Here is a 14,232-nt window from a genome sequence, read left to right as displayed (position 1 = left end):
GTTGTTTGCAACTGCATGAATTAATCCGATCGTCCCACAGGCGTTCCCAATAGTTTGCTTAATAAAGTAGACATCAGGGGATACTTTGTGCCCTTGGCCTTTCAGCCTCTCCTCCTCTTCTTGCTTATACGCCTCATACTGAATGAAAGCAGCAGAAAAAAAAAGAAACAGACATTTATACTTCAGCCAGGATGGTGTGTTTTTAGACCACATAAAACAAACACCTGAAAGTCAAAGAGTGCTAATAAATTCTGTGTGTTTGCTGAGTGGTAACATATACTACATACCTTCTCTGTTACAGGGAAGAGGAGAAGCACTGCACACACAGGTCTTGGTACCATGCTGAGAAGCTCAGGATCCAACCCGTAGACATCCCCGAACTGCCATGATGGCTTCATACCCAAACAGCTGACAAACTACAAATACACAGAGTAAACTGGGCATGCAATATAAGATATGCTGACATAATCTGGCTGAAAGCAAAAAACCCTAGCCTAGCTCCAACAAAAATCAAACCAACTATCTGACTGATCACTTACTGTTGTCAGAATAACTTTAAATGTAAATACTGATCTAGGTGTCGACTATAGAGGAAAAATAATAATAATAAAACAACTAAATTAATTTAAACAGCTTTTCCCCAGGACTGTGCACCATTTCTCCTCTTTTAAATTCCCATTAACCTGTGATCAGCGTCTTTAACGTGCAACTATAATCTTTTATTGTTTTACGACATTGCTGTGAGTGTAACATCACTACAACGTGGGCCTTGCACATTTTAACACTACTTACAACTATTTAGTCTCACAACTACGGGTAAATGTACCTAAAACAAATGCACCTACCTTGGTCATGACCTGAAATAAAACAAACAAAGAGAGAAAAAGAGGAAATTAATGAAACGTTGCTTATTAGCAAAGCTCCCACACAGAGTTCAGCTTTTGTTCTTGTAGCTAGCCACCACAGTAGCTAGTTCTCACATGCTTCAGAATGAATGGACCGAATAAAAGCTTGTAGATTATTTTAAAAAAAGGGAAATGGTACAAACTTCTGGATTAGACTCCAGGGGCAACCAGCGTGGAGAGTCCATGTTATGTGTCGTTTGATATGTTGCTGCTAACGGCGTTAGGTCTGATTTACTACGATCTGTTTGACAGCTGGGATTCGCTTCCGTGTGTCCAATCAGTAGACGTTGACCTGGTGGCGACACAGGGGAGTGAATAATTCCTAAAAACTTTCTAGAAACCCATACATCGCGGCGGTCTATGTATTTAAAGGTAATTTTCATGATTTTTAATATTTTTATTTAATATTTTGCATTTTAATATACCTCCATTGCTTCCATTTTTAGAAAAATAACGAGTTGTTTTTCGTAACACCCCTTTATGAGTTTTACAATGGATCGTTCCAAAATATTGGGCGTTGCTCATATTTTCCGTCGTCATAGATTAATAACTTAATTATTAACTATTTGTTTTGTGATATATTGGTCGCCTTTTTTATTTTTTATTTATTTATTTATTTATTTATTTTTTACTTATCTGGAAAAAAACAAACAAAAAAACAAAGTTATATAGTGGATTGGGAAGCATTTTGTGTGTAGCTGGAACTCATTTCCCACCACACGAGAGCGCTAAATATGAGCGCACTGGCATTGTACGTCAATATTGCCGCCATATTGAAAGTGGCAACTACAAACCAAAAATACTGTTGTTGTCTTCTAATTATCTTTTATTTTAGGCGTAGTTCTATAGAACAAAACATTTTTTTTTACAAGAGGTTAAACCCGGATTATGTCATTTTTTTTTAAATTCCTGATCTTTTCACGCTTTTTCTTGCAAAAATCTGTCCTTTATTTGGCTGCTATCACATTTTCCTTCCACTTATCTTTCTAGAGTGCTTGTACCAGCTCTACCAGCTCTAAACTCTACCAGCTTATTTGAACGAATATGTTTTTTTTTACTTTTTTGGTCTGCACTTTTTTTGATGGTCCTGGTGCTGTCTGGGCAGCCGGGCCCACCTAAGATTGTGTGAATGTTAAGATAATATTGGCATTTTTTAAATTTCCTAATTGACAAAAATGTGAATTATCATACAATTTAAGCTCTAATAATCAGAATTAAAAAGACACCGCAAATAGAAAGTTTCGCCTTGTGTAACAAATTCTAATACTAAGTTTAAAGAGAGTAAAAATGTAATACATTCTGAAGTGACGAATTTTTTTTGATAAAAAAAGCCACTCTAATTGAAATTACAGAGCATCCTGCACAGCAGCTGGTGCTATGTAGCTTTTAATTTTGTTGGATATATATAATTTATACTATGCCAATGTATGTACAAATAAATATGGCACTTAACAGCAATTCAGAAGTAGAATAGAGAGAAGAAGAATATCAAGTCAACACCATTTAAAGAAAATAAAGGGGGGAAATGCTCAAAAATGGGGGGGCTGTATGCTCCAGAATTCATGTCCATTAGTGGGAAGTTCTATCAACATTTTACACAGGTCTTCATATTTTTTTAATATTTTAACGAGATTTCAGATAAAACATGAATTCTGAATAAAACATGTCTAAAAACATGGTGCTTGTTTTAGAAATCTGTGTTTGTGAATTATTTATTTATTTTTGTTTAATATGATATACACCCGGAAAAACTACTAGTTTAGATAAGTGTTTTATTTTCTATGACCTGAAGGGGGCAGCAGTGCACCAAATGTGCCCAGAGTGCCACAAACCAAGAAAGAAGAAGAAAACTAAGGAAGCAGTTGTACACAGAAGAATGACGCTTTGTTAAAAGTTACAGATAAAAATAACTAGGTAAAATAAAAAGAGTTATTAAGAATAAATCATAGAAGCAAAATCGTCCATTTGCCTGTTAACGAAGATGCCATCTTCAGAGGAATCCTACGGTGAGTTTTTAACGGATCGGACCAGATCAGAATGTCTGAAGACAGAAACAAGATAAACCTGTGAAATAAAGATCTCCCTTTACATTATTTCAACAAGCTTTCAGCATTAAAGAGCAAAACTCGATTTATTTGATCACTCGGATATTTTCTTTTTCTATTGATTCCAGCTACGGGTCATAGAATAGAATAGAAAATCCCTTTATTGTCCCACAATGGGGACATTCTGGTGTTTACAGCAGCATAAAGATTATAGAAAAAAAATTGTCACACGAATGTGGACCTTAGAAAATTTTATAAGAATAACATAATAGTGAAGAGTTAAAAAAATACTGTACTGTAAAGTGTTTAACAATATAAAGCTGTGCACCTGGAGAATACATAACCAATATCCAGCTATGGACATTTTTACAGTAATGGACATTTGAAAACAGCAGCAACATCAGACATGTGCAAAATGACAGCAGCATGTTAATCAACTGACTAAGATAGAAACTGTGCAAAATCAGCATGCATGTAACAACTTATTGAGGTTGTTGGGAACAGTGGTGGTTATAAAGTCTTCCAGCTGCTGGAAGGAAGGATCTGTGATTACGCTCCCTGGTGCATTTAGGGTGCAGCAGTCCATTGCTGAAGGAGCTCGTACATGATCTGTCATATTGTACTGAAAAAAGACCACGTTCTGTCTCTGAATGTTTTTTATCTACAACAAATGTCATCTTAAAGCACTTTACCAGACAAAAAGAAAATCAAGACAAATATATATTTACACAGGTACATCTCTAAATATTATGATATTGTAAAAAAAAAATCTATATTTTTATCACACATAATAATAACTCCTTTATTATATACATTAACTATGCATCTTTTTAGAGGCCAGATATTTCTGTGGGATATGGCCTCTATGTTGATCTTGTGTAATCTTAGATCATGAAACACTGACTTTGGGGTTTTCGTTATCTGTTAGCAATAATCTTCTAAAATCGCTTGAACCAAATAAACATTTTAATAAATGTGTCATTGATATACATAAATTTCCCTTTCTGAAATGTGTTACAAAAATGTTTGAATTCTAAATGGACACATTAACTTACATGTATTCTAATTTATTAAGTATGATTTTGTGAGATTTATTATTGAAACTATATCCTATCAACCAAAATTAACCCTGCCGAGTTGTTTTGGCCATATTATTCAGCCCCCTGTACCTTTCTACCCACGCACCTGCAAACCTCATGCAGACAGATGACCCAAGGGTTTCAAATCAAAACCAGGACCCTCTTGCTATAAGGCAATAGTGCTACAAACTGCACCACCGTGCAGCCACACAATTTATTCCTGTTTTCTCAAAAGAACGTAGATTGATTGTAGAAACAGCGGTTGCAGTTTTAAATTGGAGCACAGGTCCGTCATAGTTGGGGTTAGGGATACAGAGAATGCTGGTTTTTAACAGCGATACTGGGTCGATTCTTAGAGAAAAATATGGTATTTTTTTTCTCCTCTGAATACAAGATAGAAATGACAGAATGATAGCAAATATTAATCTCAATTTATACAACAATCAAACTAATCAAACAAAAAGTAACAATTGATAGCTAATGGAAGGAAGTGGCAATGCATGCCCTTCACGTAACCTCAAGGCATGGTTGCTGAATGCACCAATGAATCGGCCAATGCATGCACATATCAGCCGAAACAGATGCTGGAAAAATGACAAATATTGACCTAAAATATTGGCCAGTTGATGTATGGGTCATTCTCTAGTAATTTAAGCAGTCTTGCAGTTACATGGATTTTTTTTTTTTTCTTTTAACTCAGTCCAGAAAGTGGGTGGGACTTGCTTTGAACACTGTTTTTCTCTTTTTTTTTTTTTTTTTTTAAAGGCATTTTTTTTTTTTTTTTTTTTAAAGGCATCAAGAATGTTGCAGACAAAATCTGCAGGCTGCCTCCGGATCTCTTAACCGAAACAGTGAGTAACATTAAGGACCATCGTAAAAAGTTTTGCATTTCAGTGTGGGAAATGATAAAGCATGCCTGCTTTCATTTCTTCCACATATAATTAACATCCATTAGCAAACACATTGCTTCCAAAAGCAGAAATTAAAAGTGACTCTCTAAAAACGTCTGGAAGATTTGCTGCATCATGCGCTGGTTTGCCTTGATAACGGTTAGATATCAACAGGCTTGAGACATGTTGATAAATTTTTTCTTAGATCAGCTACTCTCTGCAGCATTTAGTCAGGATGTGGCTTTGGAACGTTTGAGGTTTAACTGCTCCTCTGATAACTTGTCTTTAATCTTCACAGTCTCAGCACATTCTGGCTTATCTTCAAGGGCAAACCAGTGGGGTAGATTCTGCTGAAATTTCTCATGTGAGTCCATTTTTTTTCTAACCTCTCTTCCTTAGCTCCCCTTTCCTAATAATTTTTTTAATTTCATTTTATGTTTATCATCTGGACAGAGATTTCAGAGGGCTGGAGTGAGTCTTCATCATGAAGCTGTTCAGAGCATTATCAGATTTCTTCTCTTGACATTCCGGTAGTAGTATTCCTGTTTTTATTCTGACTAAACACTTGCAGTTAATTTTATGATGTTATTTAGAAAGTGAAATTGTCCTATCATGCAATGCATCATCATATCAGATGAAACAACATCTTTTTTTCTAGGTCAGCTGGAAAGAACAACCTCTCTGCAGATGACTTTGTGTCAAAACTCGAGGAAAGCTGCAGCAAATGGTCTAAAACCTCTCTTCAGGTCTTGCAAACACTGTGGAGTGAACATGGTGCCGCCGTACATGCTCAGCAAGAAGCACAATCTGTGCTCAGCATTGGTCAGGTAAGCCATCATTTCCAGCTAAAGAGTCTTTTTCAAAAGGCCTCAAAGCTGTAGAACATTTGTTTCACATATTTTTTTCTTCCAACCACAAACCTCAAGGTTTCTTTTCTGGCTTTTATGTCAAATTTGAACATTAATTAGCGTGTTAATGCAAAATACAACCAAAATAACATGTTGTTGTTTTTGTTTTTTTAACAAATAAAGCTTATGTCTGTGTTTGCACTTTGTAAACTCGCTTTTAGGAGCAGTTGAAGCTTTCAGACCTTTGGAGTTGGTCTTAAACTACTCTGCTTAACTAAAGACTGATGTTTTTGGCCATTCTTTATAAAACAGCACAAGCTCAGTCTGATTAGAAGAGAGTACTTCTTTATGTTTACCTTCATCCTGCTAAAAGCTTCAGTCTTAACAGATATACTTTCAGAATTGATTTTATCGCCATCTATCTTCCCATCACCTCACAGCAGCTACCCCTAGTCCCCATTAACACGATACATTTCCCACAGCATGATGCTGCCACCACCACACTACACATTATGCAGGTGCAATGCACAGTGTTAGTTTCCTTCATACATATAAACTCTTTTTTTCTGCAGTCTTTTTCTTGCTATTTTTACATAATGTCCAGATGTGTGTATGTGCAAATAACAGTTGCAATATCTACAAATTCTCCCACCTGAGTGATGATCTTTACAACTCCTCTACTGGTTCTGTTGATTTGCTCCTTCTCTGATTAACGCTTTATTAATGCTTAACCCAGCTGGTCTGTTAAGGTGTCATGGTTGACATGTCTCGGTAGGCTTGCAGTTTTGCCATGACTTCCATTTTCAAGTGACTGGCAGAGCGTTACTGATGGGTTTAAAGCTTTGGATACTGTTTTATTTATTTATTTTTTGAATAAACCCTCTAAACTTTTCTACATCTTTCTCCATGAGCTCTGCTGTGCTATGAATACCTTGGTCTTCATAATGCTGTTGTTCACTAATATTCTCAAACAGACCTTTGTTGCCTTTGCAGAAGTAGATTCATACTGCGATCACACACAGGGCGTTATTCAGGTGACTTCTGAACGGTTGATTGACCTGGATTTTTATTTAACTCTAACTGATTGTGTCTGTAGGTCCAGGCATCGCTTTCCTTCCACAGATAAATCTTTTCTGCTTTGTGTTGGTCTTTCAAAAAAAATCTAATGAAATATTTCAATGGTTGTAGTCTTTAATTTGGCGATTTATGGAACACTTTTATCTAAGGGGTAATACTCCTTCAAAGAGGTTCTGATAATCAGATAACCCATTAACCTGGTGTGTATCCTGTAGCTTGTGGACGTGCAGTGGAAGCTGGGGATGGCAGTGAGTTCGGACACATGTCGCTCTCTTAACTCGCCTTACGTGTCGCTGTTACTGAAGATTGCAGAGCCTTCTGGACAGATCCAACAGAGGGCTTTTGAGATGACTATTCCACAGTTCCAGGTAAGCTGACAGTAATTTTGTTCCATATTCACTCAAATGAAATAATATTACATTCTTTTAATCTTTTTTTTTTTTTTTTGCTTTTTCCTCAAGAATTTTCACAAGCAATTCAAGGAGATGGCAGTGATTATGGAGACTGTATGATGGCGAGAACGCCTAAGTGGGCAGTTAGAAGCAGTTTATATAAGACTGAACAAAAGAACAGCTTGATATGTCTTTTCTTTCTCTACCTGGAGTCTTAAAATGTCGATGTGACTTGCTGGAAATGTCAGCTCTCAGCTTGGCTCTCTACAGGTTGTATAAGCTCTTACATGATGTACCTGCAGCACTTCCAGACAAGACCGGTTGAAATAGGCAGCTTTTAGGGTTGTTTAGTTTGTTGTAATACTTTAAGTGCAGAACCTTGAATTTTGCCACAGCTGTCAGGTTTTCCTAATGTGACTGATTTATCACAAACTGCAATGCTTTTTATTTGTGCACTCCAGGCATGGATGTTTTTTTTTTAAGTTAAAGGATTGTCATGTGGTTGTCTTTCTCAGTGCAAGCATTCCTTTTGATGCCTTTATGAAAACACTGTACATAACCTCTTGTTATACACTTTACAAATAATAAAAACTGCATTTGCAAATTTTTTTTTGTGTCTTTAAATACATTTATTTACTGCATTTTTCTTTGTCTATTGAAAAAGTGGATATCATCTAAGTTCATTTGATTTGGTTTAGATATCAGATATTGGCAGTAGGTGTCACCTTCCCATCTGTTTATTGCCTTTTTAATTTGGCTTCATGTTTGTGAGCTCCAGATTTAAAGAACATTTTGAAAATGTTATGGTTAAAGCTCAGAAAGACAGAAAAGGACAATGGGGTTCGGGGGGGTTTGAGATTAGATAATCATGAAAAAAATAAATAAGTACCGGTAGATGATTTCTTTGTTTCAGAATTGTTAAGTGGTCCCAAAGGTATTGTACATCCAAAATATTTTATAAAGTATTCTTAATTTGTCAGACAATGGGATTTAACTAAAATATACAATATATGGAATATGAAATTTGTTTCATTTTGTGGGAAATTACTGCGCTCATTGGTCTACTACCTTGTACTCGCTCCTTTATATGTGCAGGTTCACAGATTCGTGATCATTCAAAGCTGGCTTGAGTCAGTGAGTTAATTATTAGCTTCATGGTACCACTCATCCATCCATCCATCCATCCATCCATCCATCTTTTCCCCCTTATCCAGGGTCAGGTCGTGTAGCAGCTTCAGTAGGGAGGCCCAGACATCCCTTGGGCCAGCTCTTCCAGGTAAATCCCAAGGTGTTCCCAGGCCAACTGAGAAACATAGTCCCTCCAGCGTGTCCTTTGTTTCCCTCTAATCCCGGGGGGACATGCTCGGAACACCTCACCAGGAAGGTGTCCAGCAGACACCCTAACCAGATGCCCGAGCCACCTCAAGTGGCTCCTTGACGTGAAGGAGCAGCGACTCTACTCTGAGTCCTCCCTGGATGACTGAGCTCCTCACCCTGTCTCTAAAGGAGAGCCCAGAAACACAAAGGAGAAAACTCACTTTTACAGCTTGTACCCAGGATTTCGTTCTTTCAGTCATGACCCAAAGATGAGGGTAGGAATATAGATCGAACGGTAAATCAAGAGCTTTGCCTTTTGGCTCAGCTCTCTCTTCACCACAATGGAACGGTACAGGGCCCGCTTCACAGCACCCATCCGCCTGTTGATCTCCCACTCCATCCTCCCCTCATTTGTGAAAAAGAAAGGACCGTAAATACTCTGCAACCTGGCGAAGGCATTCTGCCCTTTTTTGGCTCAAGAATATGGTTTCGGATTTGAAGGCACTGATCATCATGCCAGCCGCTTCACATTCAGGCTGGTAACCGCTCCAGTGAGTGCTGTAGATCATACCCCGATGAAGCCAATAGAACCACGTCATCAACGATTAGCAGAGATTTGATCCTAAGGCCACCAAAATGGATCCCCTCAACACCTTGGCTGCGCCTAGAAATTCTGTCCATAAAAGTAATGAAAACAGAATCGTTGGCAAAGGGCAACCTTAGTGGAGTCCAACTCTCACCGGGAACGACTCTGACTTACTGCCGGCAATGCAGGCCAGGCTGACATCGGTAATACTGAGGGTACTCCGGTACTCCATATTTTTGGAACACCCCCCACAGGACCCCCACGAGGGGCATGGTTGAATGCCTTCTCCAGATCCACAACACACATGTACACTGGTTGGGCAAACTCCCATGCACCCTCCAGAATCCTGCCGAGGGTGTAGAGCTGATCCAGTGTTCCTTGGCCAGGACGAAAACCCCACTGCTCCTCCTGAGATTCGGAGACCTCCTTTCCAGAACCCCGGAACAGACCTACAGGCTTAAGAGTGTGAACATATATGTAGTAATTATTGTCCCTCTCAAAGCTGACAGTTCCACATACATATCATTGACCACTTGTTCAGTTTTGGTTCCCCTTGGTTTATTATCTAAACATTTTTTTTCCCTACCAAATTTGATAAATATTAGAGTTGACTTTGTATTGATAATGAAATAGTCTTTATAGAATGAACCATGGATGTAATCCATTAGTGAAGTGGTGTGTTTTAACCCAACCCGAGGGACACGAGTCTCAAAACTGACAACTTTGGCTTTGCAATATAGCAGAACTACTTTTAAATGCATTAATGCATTAACATGTGCTTGATTCTAACCATCATCTACAGGACAAAAAGCAACAACCCTCTCCCTCCAAATTATGTGACCTCTCTGTTTATGCAAACCCCAGCCATCAAAAAGAGATCCTAAAGAAGAAATGCTGTGAGTCACACCAAACCACATCAGGTGTGTGAAATAGAAAATAAGTCTTCAAAGCATCGCTATGAGTTTAAAACAGTGTTCAAACACTGGTGTTTCATTTCAGACTGAAATTTTAATTGCTGCATCTGCACGGCTGGATCTCTCTGTGACCAGGGCATCTGGCGGTGCCGGGGACGACCCTGACAGCAGAGGAGACAGACTTCTGTGAGGAAGAGGTTGGTCAAGCAGATCTGCACAGGGAAGAGGGAGATCAGTCAGATATGAACGGAATTAAAGAAATGGGTGTGGAAGCTCAGACGATATTGACACTCTGGTATCCACAGTTCAGATGTCTGTCATTATTTTGATCTTGCCTTATCTGGAGAAACCAAATTCAGCCTTACTGCCGTTCCACAAATGGTGGTTTACATTAATGAAGCTAAAACTCAACATTAGTCTGCTGTATCTATTGTATGTATTCAGAGTTCACTAAAACACAGTTGCAAAAACATTTTCCAATGTGATCACCTTTTTGAATGTTAGATCATTTCCTGCTACTGTATTTTGGCCAGAAAGAGATCAGATAAGGAGTACGATGCCCGAAGTATTTAAAGGTACATTTCCGGATTGTGGTTTTATCATGGACGTTTTGTTTTTTTTTGTTAAAATTTTTATGGCACTAGTGGCCCTTTTTCTTTGACAGTAGGCTTACAGGAAAGAGTGTATGTGAGAGGGGGAGAGACATGCGGCGAAGGACCAGGCCAAACTCGAACCCGGATCGGCTGTGTTGAGGACTAAGGCTTCTGTACATAGGTCATGTGCGCTATCCAATGTGCCACCTGCACGCCCATCATGGACTGTTCTGAGGTGTTGACTAAAGACTTTTCATAACTTGATACAAAACCCATGAACAGTTCACATCACAAAAGTCACAATACTATGGAATATTTAATTTCAGCGATACCCCAGGGCTTCATTAATTTCATCTTCAAAGGATGGGCTGACCGCACATCTGTTTGGCTGCTAGCAGAGAGCTGTGGCTACTTGGACAACCTCGAGATACAGTCCTTGCAAACAAAGGCTTTAACATAAAAGACATTGTTGCCCTGCGTGGTGCAACATTGACCAATCAGGGGATGACAAAAGATACCAAAAACCCATCTCAAGAGAAAATCACTGATGATAAAAAAGATTTTGTCTGTTAGAGTAAGTATAGAGGGAGCTCTGGACAATCTAATGCAAAAATACCCAATCTTAAAGAGCAGCATCAAGCTTTTACTGACGATCAAACAGTGAATTTGTCAAGATTTGATAAGATTTTAAGAGTTAATTGTGCGCTCTGTAATATATGCGACCCTGTGGTCCCATTTAGTTATTTTTCAGTTTCCCAAATGCAGTCGACTCAGTAGAGTTTCTCAGCTGCTATATACAATACTTCAACTATGCCTTCATTTCTGTAATTAAAAATAACAAATTACTCCAGTAGAACTTTTGACATTGTTTTCATTAACTGGGGTTTTCTTCTGTTCTGTTTGGAGCCATTGCTGCGCCCAGGTCAAAGTTGAAGGTAGTTAAATTTTGACTCTCTAGTGCACAGTGATAAATAGTTGTGCAGTCAATAGAGATGGGTTCATCCAAGCAACCAGTCAATGTAAAAACACAGCCCCTGTACAAGCTTGACTTTTTTTCCACTGAGGCCAGAGGAATGGCCTCAGTGCAATTTGCAGAGTTGCGGCTGGGCCTGCAAAAATAAACACAACAAATGAATTAACCATATGATCAATTTAAATGAGGTTGATCCCTCTCTTTCTATGAAAGAGTCTAAACAACAAAAGATTTCACTCTGGTGCATCAGCTTCCATTCATGCCTCATGGCTGAGACGTAGCAAGCCAGAGAAATGCTGAGGTTTGGTAAAACAGAGTTGGAATAGGTTAGGTTATCTGTTGACCCCCGCAGAAAGCTCATATTTACCAGAATTGGGAAATTTGACCCTTATAACCCCTATCATTTGACTCTTTTTCAATAGGAAAGCAGGCTGAACTGAATGATAAATTATTAAGTTTGATGTTCAACCTCCATGGCAATTATTTTATTTTGGTTTCAGCTGATCTAAAAAAGTAAGTTCCATTTACATTTCTTACCATTTATTATTATTTTTGTATTATTATTAACTTAAAAGTTTAAGATCTGTATATATATGTTGAAACATTTGTCTAGATGAATATGTATGCAGATAATCTGCACTTTAATTACCATATTTTGTTTTTGATAGGACAGTAATGCAATGCTAGGACAACCTTCCCTCAATGGTTGATCTCAATTTTGCATCTCTAATAAATGTGAATCTCATTTTTAATGGATCTGTTTATCTTTTCCCTTTTTTTTGGGATGAAATTGAAAACTATGTTAACTGAAAAAAAAAGTTTAAAAAAACAAACCACTGGATTGTTTTTAAACTTTTTTAGAATGACTCTGACCCTGGATGACACAATCTTCACCAGCATATGTTAATTTAAATCTGTTTGCTGGTTCTGTATTGAAATAGCATATAAATGTTTATGTTCAGAGCCATCTCCAATCCAATTTATCAGCTGAAATTTCTTATTTTAAAACCTATCCTATCTAGGAATGATATTTGAATTTTAGGAGATGCTAAAACACTCACAACTTTATTCCTTCAACACTTAGATGCAACCCAGTTCTGTATCAGTTGTTTGTCTGGATCCTTTATACCTGGAACTAAAATGCACACAAAATGTGTTCTCTGTGGGGGGTGTCGAGGCTGCAGGCTCTGCTAGATGATTGAGACGAGGTTAGATATGGCAGTGGTTCTATTTTGGGATAGGTGGAGTTCTAGGAATTATGTGGTCTGGCCGATGGGATATTCCTGCTGCATACAGCAGCTGCGTAATACTATGATTCAGCAGGGGTAGCTTGTAAACACTCAACTCATTTACTGGAGTAGTCATAAGCCTCTAACGCTGTGCGCCTTAAAAACCATCTTCAGCACCCTGGGATAGAATTACAACCAACGGAAGTCCTTAGGAGCTGTGCCAAAGAGGCTGCAAACATTCCTCCTATTGCCATGGGAAAGACTTTCCTTTTAACAGCTTCTGTATTGTTGGAGAAAAGGTGGAGCTCTGTCCTGTCATGCTCTCTTATGGAAAGCAGAGTTATGATTTAACAGCCAACTTAAATAGGTGTTAAAAGGAAGGATTTTAACTTTAGAAAGCAAGAAGGATATTTTCAAACCGAACTGTGTTTTAGACTTTAACCTCCTAAAAAGGTTTTATTTAAATGATTAATGAATATCCACTATATTTTCTTTTTAAGGCAAGGCATAGCAAATTTATTTATATGGCATGTTTCAGTGGCAAGATAATTCAAAGTGCAGTACATGAGGGGGGGAAAGTATGTTGCTTTACAGTGTCATATCAAATGTGTCAAATTATTAAAGAGAATTAATTTAAATATTAAAATAGGAAAGTTCACTAATAATGTTTAGATAGTACAGCCGAAGGCCACTGTAAACAAATACATTTTAAATCTATTTTAAGTTTTAGGTTTAATTAGGCCCATTGTTTTTAATCATTGCATATTTAGTTTTCAGTGTGCAACGCCTAATTGTTTCATATACCGTATATTTGGGATGGATGGATGGATGGATGGATGGATGGATGGATGGATGGATGGATGGATGGATGGATGGATGGATGGATGGATGGTTCTACGTGACTAAAAAGCATTTAAACTTAAAAGTATTCAAATAAAGACAGAAAAGAGTTAATTTCAGATGACAAAAGGTACTAATGAGAAATAATTATTCCGATTGCAGGTTAAATATTTGATATACAAGTTTTTTCAAGTAGGGATTTCCTTTTAAATAATCGCAAAGCTTATTCTAGGCTCGCAGGATAAAAGTTTATTTGCATCTGAAAAGATATACTGATGTATAAGAGCAGTGGTTTTTTGGCCCTAAGACAGAGACCTTGGTTATCAAATTTTGGATCAATTGGAATCTTTTATTTGCCTTTAAAAAAAATATCCTCCACAATTATTGACATCCCTGGTAAAGATCTGTCCCTCTCCAGCCTCGTTTCTCACAGTTCTATTTGCTCTCAAGTTTTTAATGCTAAAACCGCAGATATGGGCCAGTTTAGGGGACTCATTCACAAATGCTCTTGTTGAATCATCTGGATCAATACAGATCTGTCTCG

At 37.8% G+C, this 14,232-nt stretch overlaps 2 protein-coding genes across 2 annotated transcripts in view; one reads left to right on the top strand and one right to left on the bottom strand.

Annotated features, from left to right (window-relative positions):
- uchl3 (ubiquitin C-terminal hydrolase L3) overlaps positions 1-1,177 on the bottom strand; it is a 6,990-nt gene extending 5,813 nt beyond the window's left edge. Inside the window, exons 1-4 of the mRNA XM_015387668.1 lie at positions 1,049-1,177; positions 846-857; positions 288-416; positions 1-138 (exon numbers count right to left, since the gene is read on the bottom strand). Coding sequence (XP_015243154.1) covers positions 1-138; positions 288-416; positions 846-857; positions 1,049-1,090 — 321 coding nt within the window. The 5' untranslated portion in view covers positions 1,091-1,177. The remainder of the gene's footprint in view (positions 139-287; positions 417-845; positions 858-1,048) is intronic.
- Positions 1,178-2,743: 1,566 nt separating this feature from the next.
- commd6 (COMM domain containing 6) lies at positions 2,744-7,840 on the top strand. The gene is made up of 7 exons (XM_015387674.1): positions 2,744-2,911; positions 4,822-4,880; positions 5,218-5,283; positions 5,373-5,449; positions 5,578-5,746; positions 7,060-7,212; positions 7,306-7,840. The coding sequence occupies exons 1-7, from the start codon at positions 2,887-2,889 to the stop codon at positions 7,354-7,356; spliced, it is 600 nt and encodes a 199-aa protein (XP_015243160.1). The 5' UTR covers positions 2,744-2,886; the 3' UTR covers positions 7,357-7,840.
- Positions 7,841-14,232: the final 6,392 nt, after the last annotated feature.

This window comes from Cyprinodon variegatus, unplaced genomic scaffold (genome assembly GCF_000732505.1).
Source record: "Cyprinodon variegatus isolate N-32 unplaced genomic scaffold, C_variegatus-1.0 Scaffold401, whole genome shotgun sequence".
In the NCBI taxonomy this organism is placed as follows: Eukaryota; Metazoa; Chordata; class Actinopteri; order Cyprinodontiformes; family Cyprinodontidae; genus Cyprinodon; species Cyprinodon variegatus.
Note: the sequence above shows the minus strand (reverse complement) of the source record. Positions and strands in the feature narration are given on the sequence as shown.

Bases quoted from the DNA above. Each gene is read 5' to 3' on its own strand.
- commd6 (XM_015387674.1), top strand. From the start codon at position 2,887: ATGCCATCTTCAGAGGAATCCTACG. The intron at 2,912-4,821 runs GTGAGTTTTTAA...TTTTTTTTAAAG, and splicing joins ATCTTCAGAGGAATCCTACG to GCATCAAGAATGTTGCAGAC. The intron at 5,284-5,372 runs GTGAGTCCATTT...TCATCTGGACAG, and splicing joins ATTCTGCTGAAATTTCTCAT to AGATTTCAGAGGGCTGGAGT.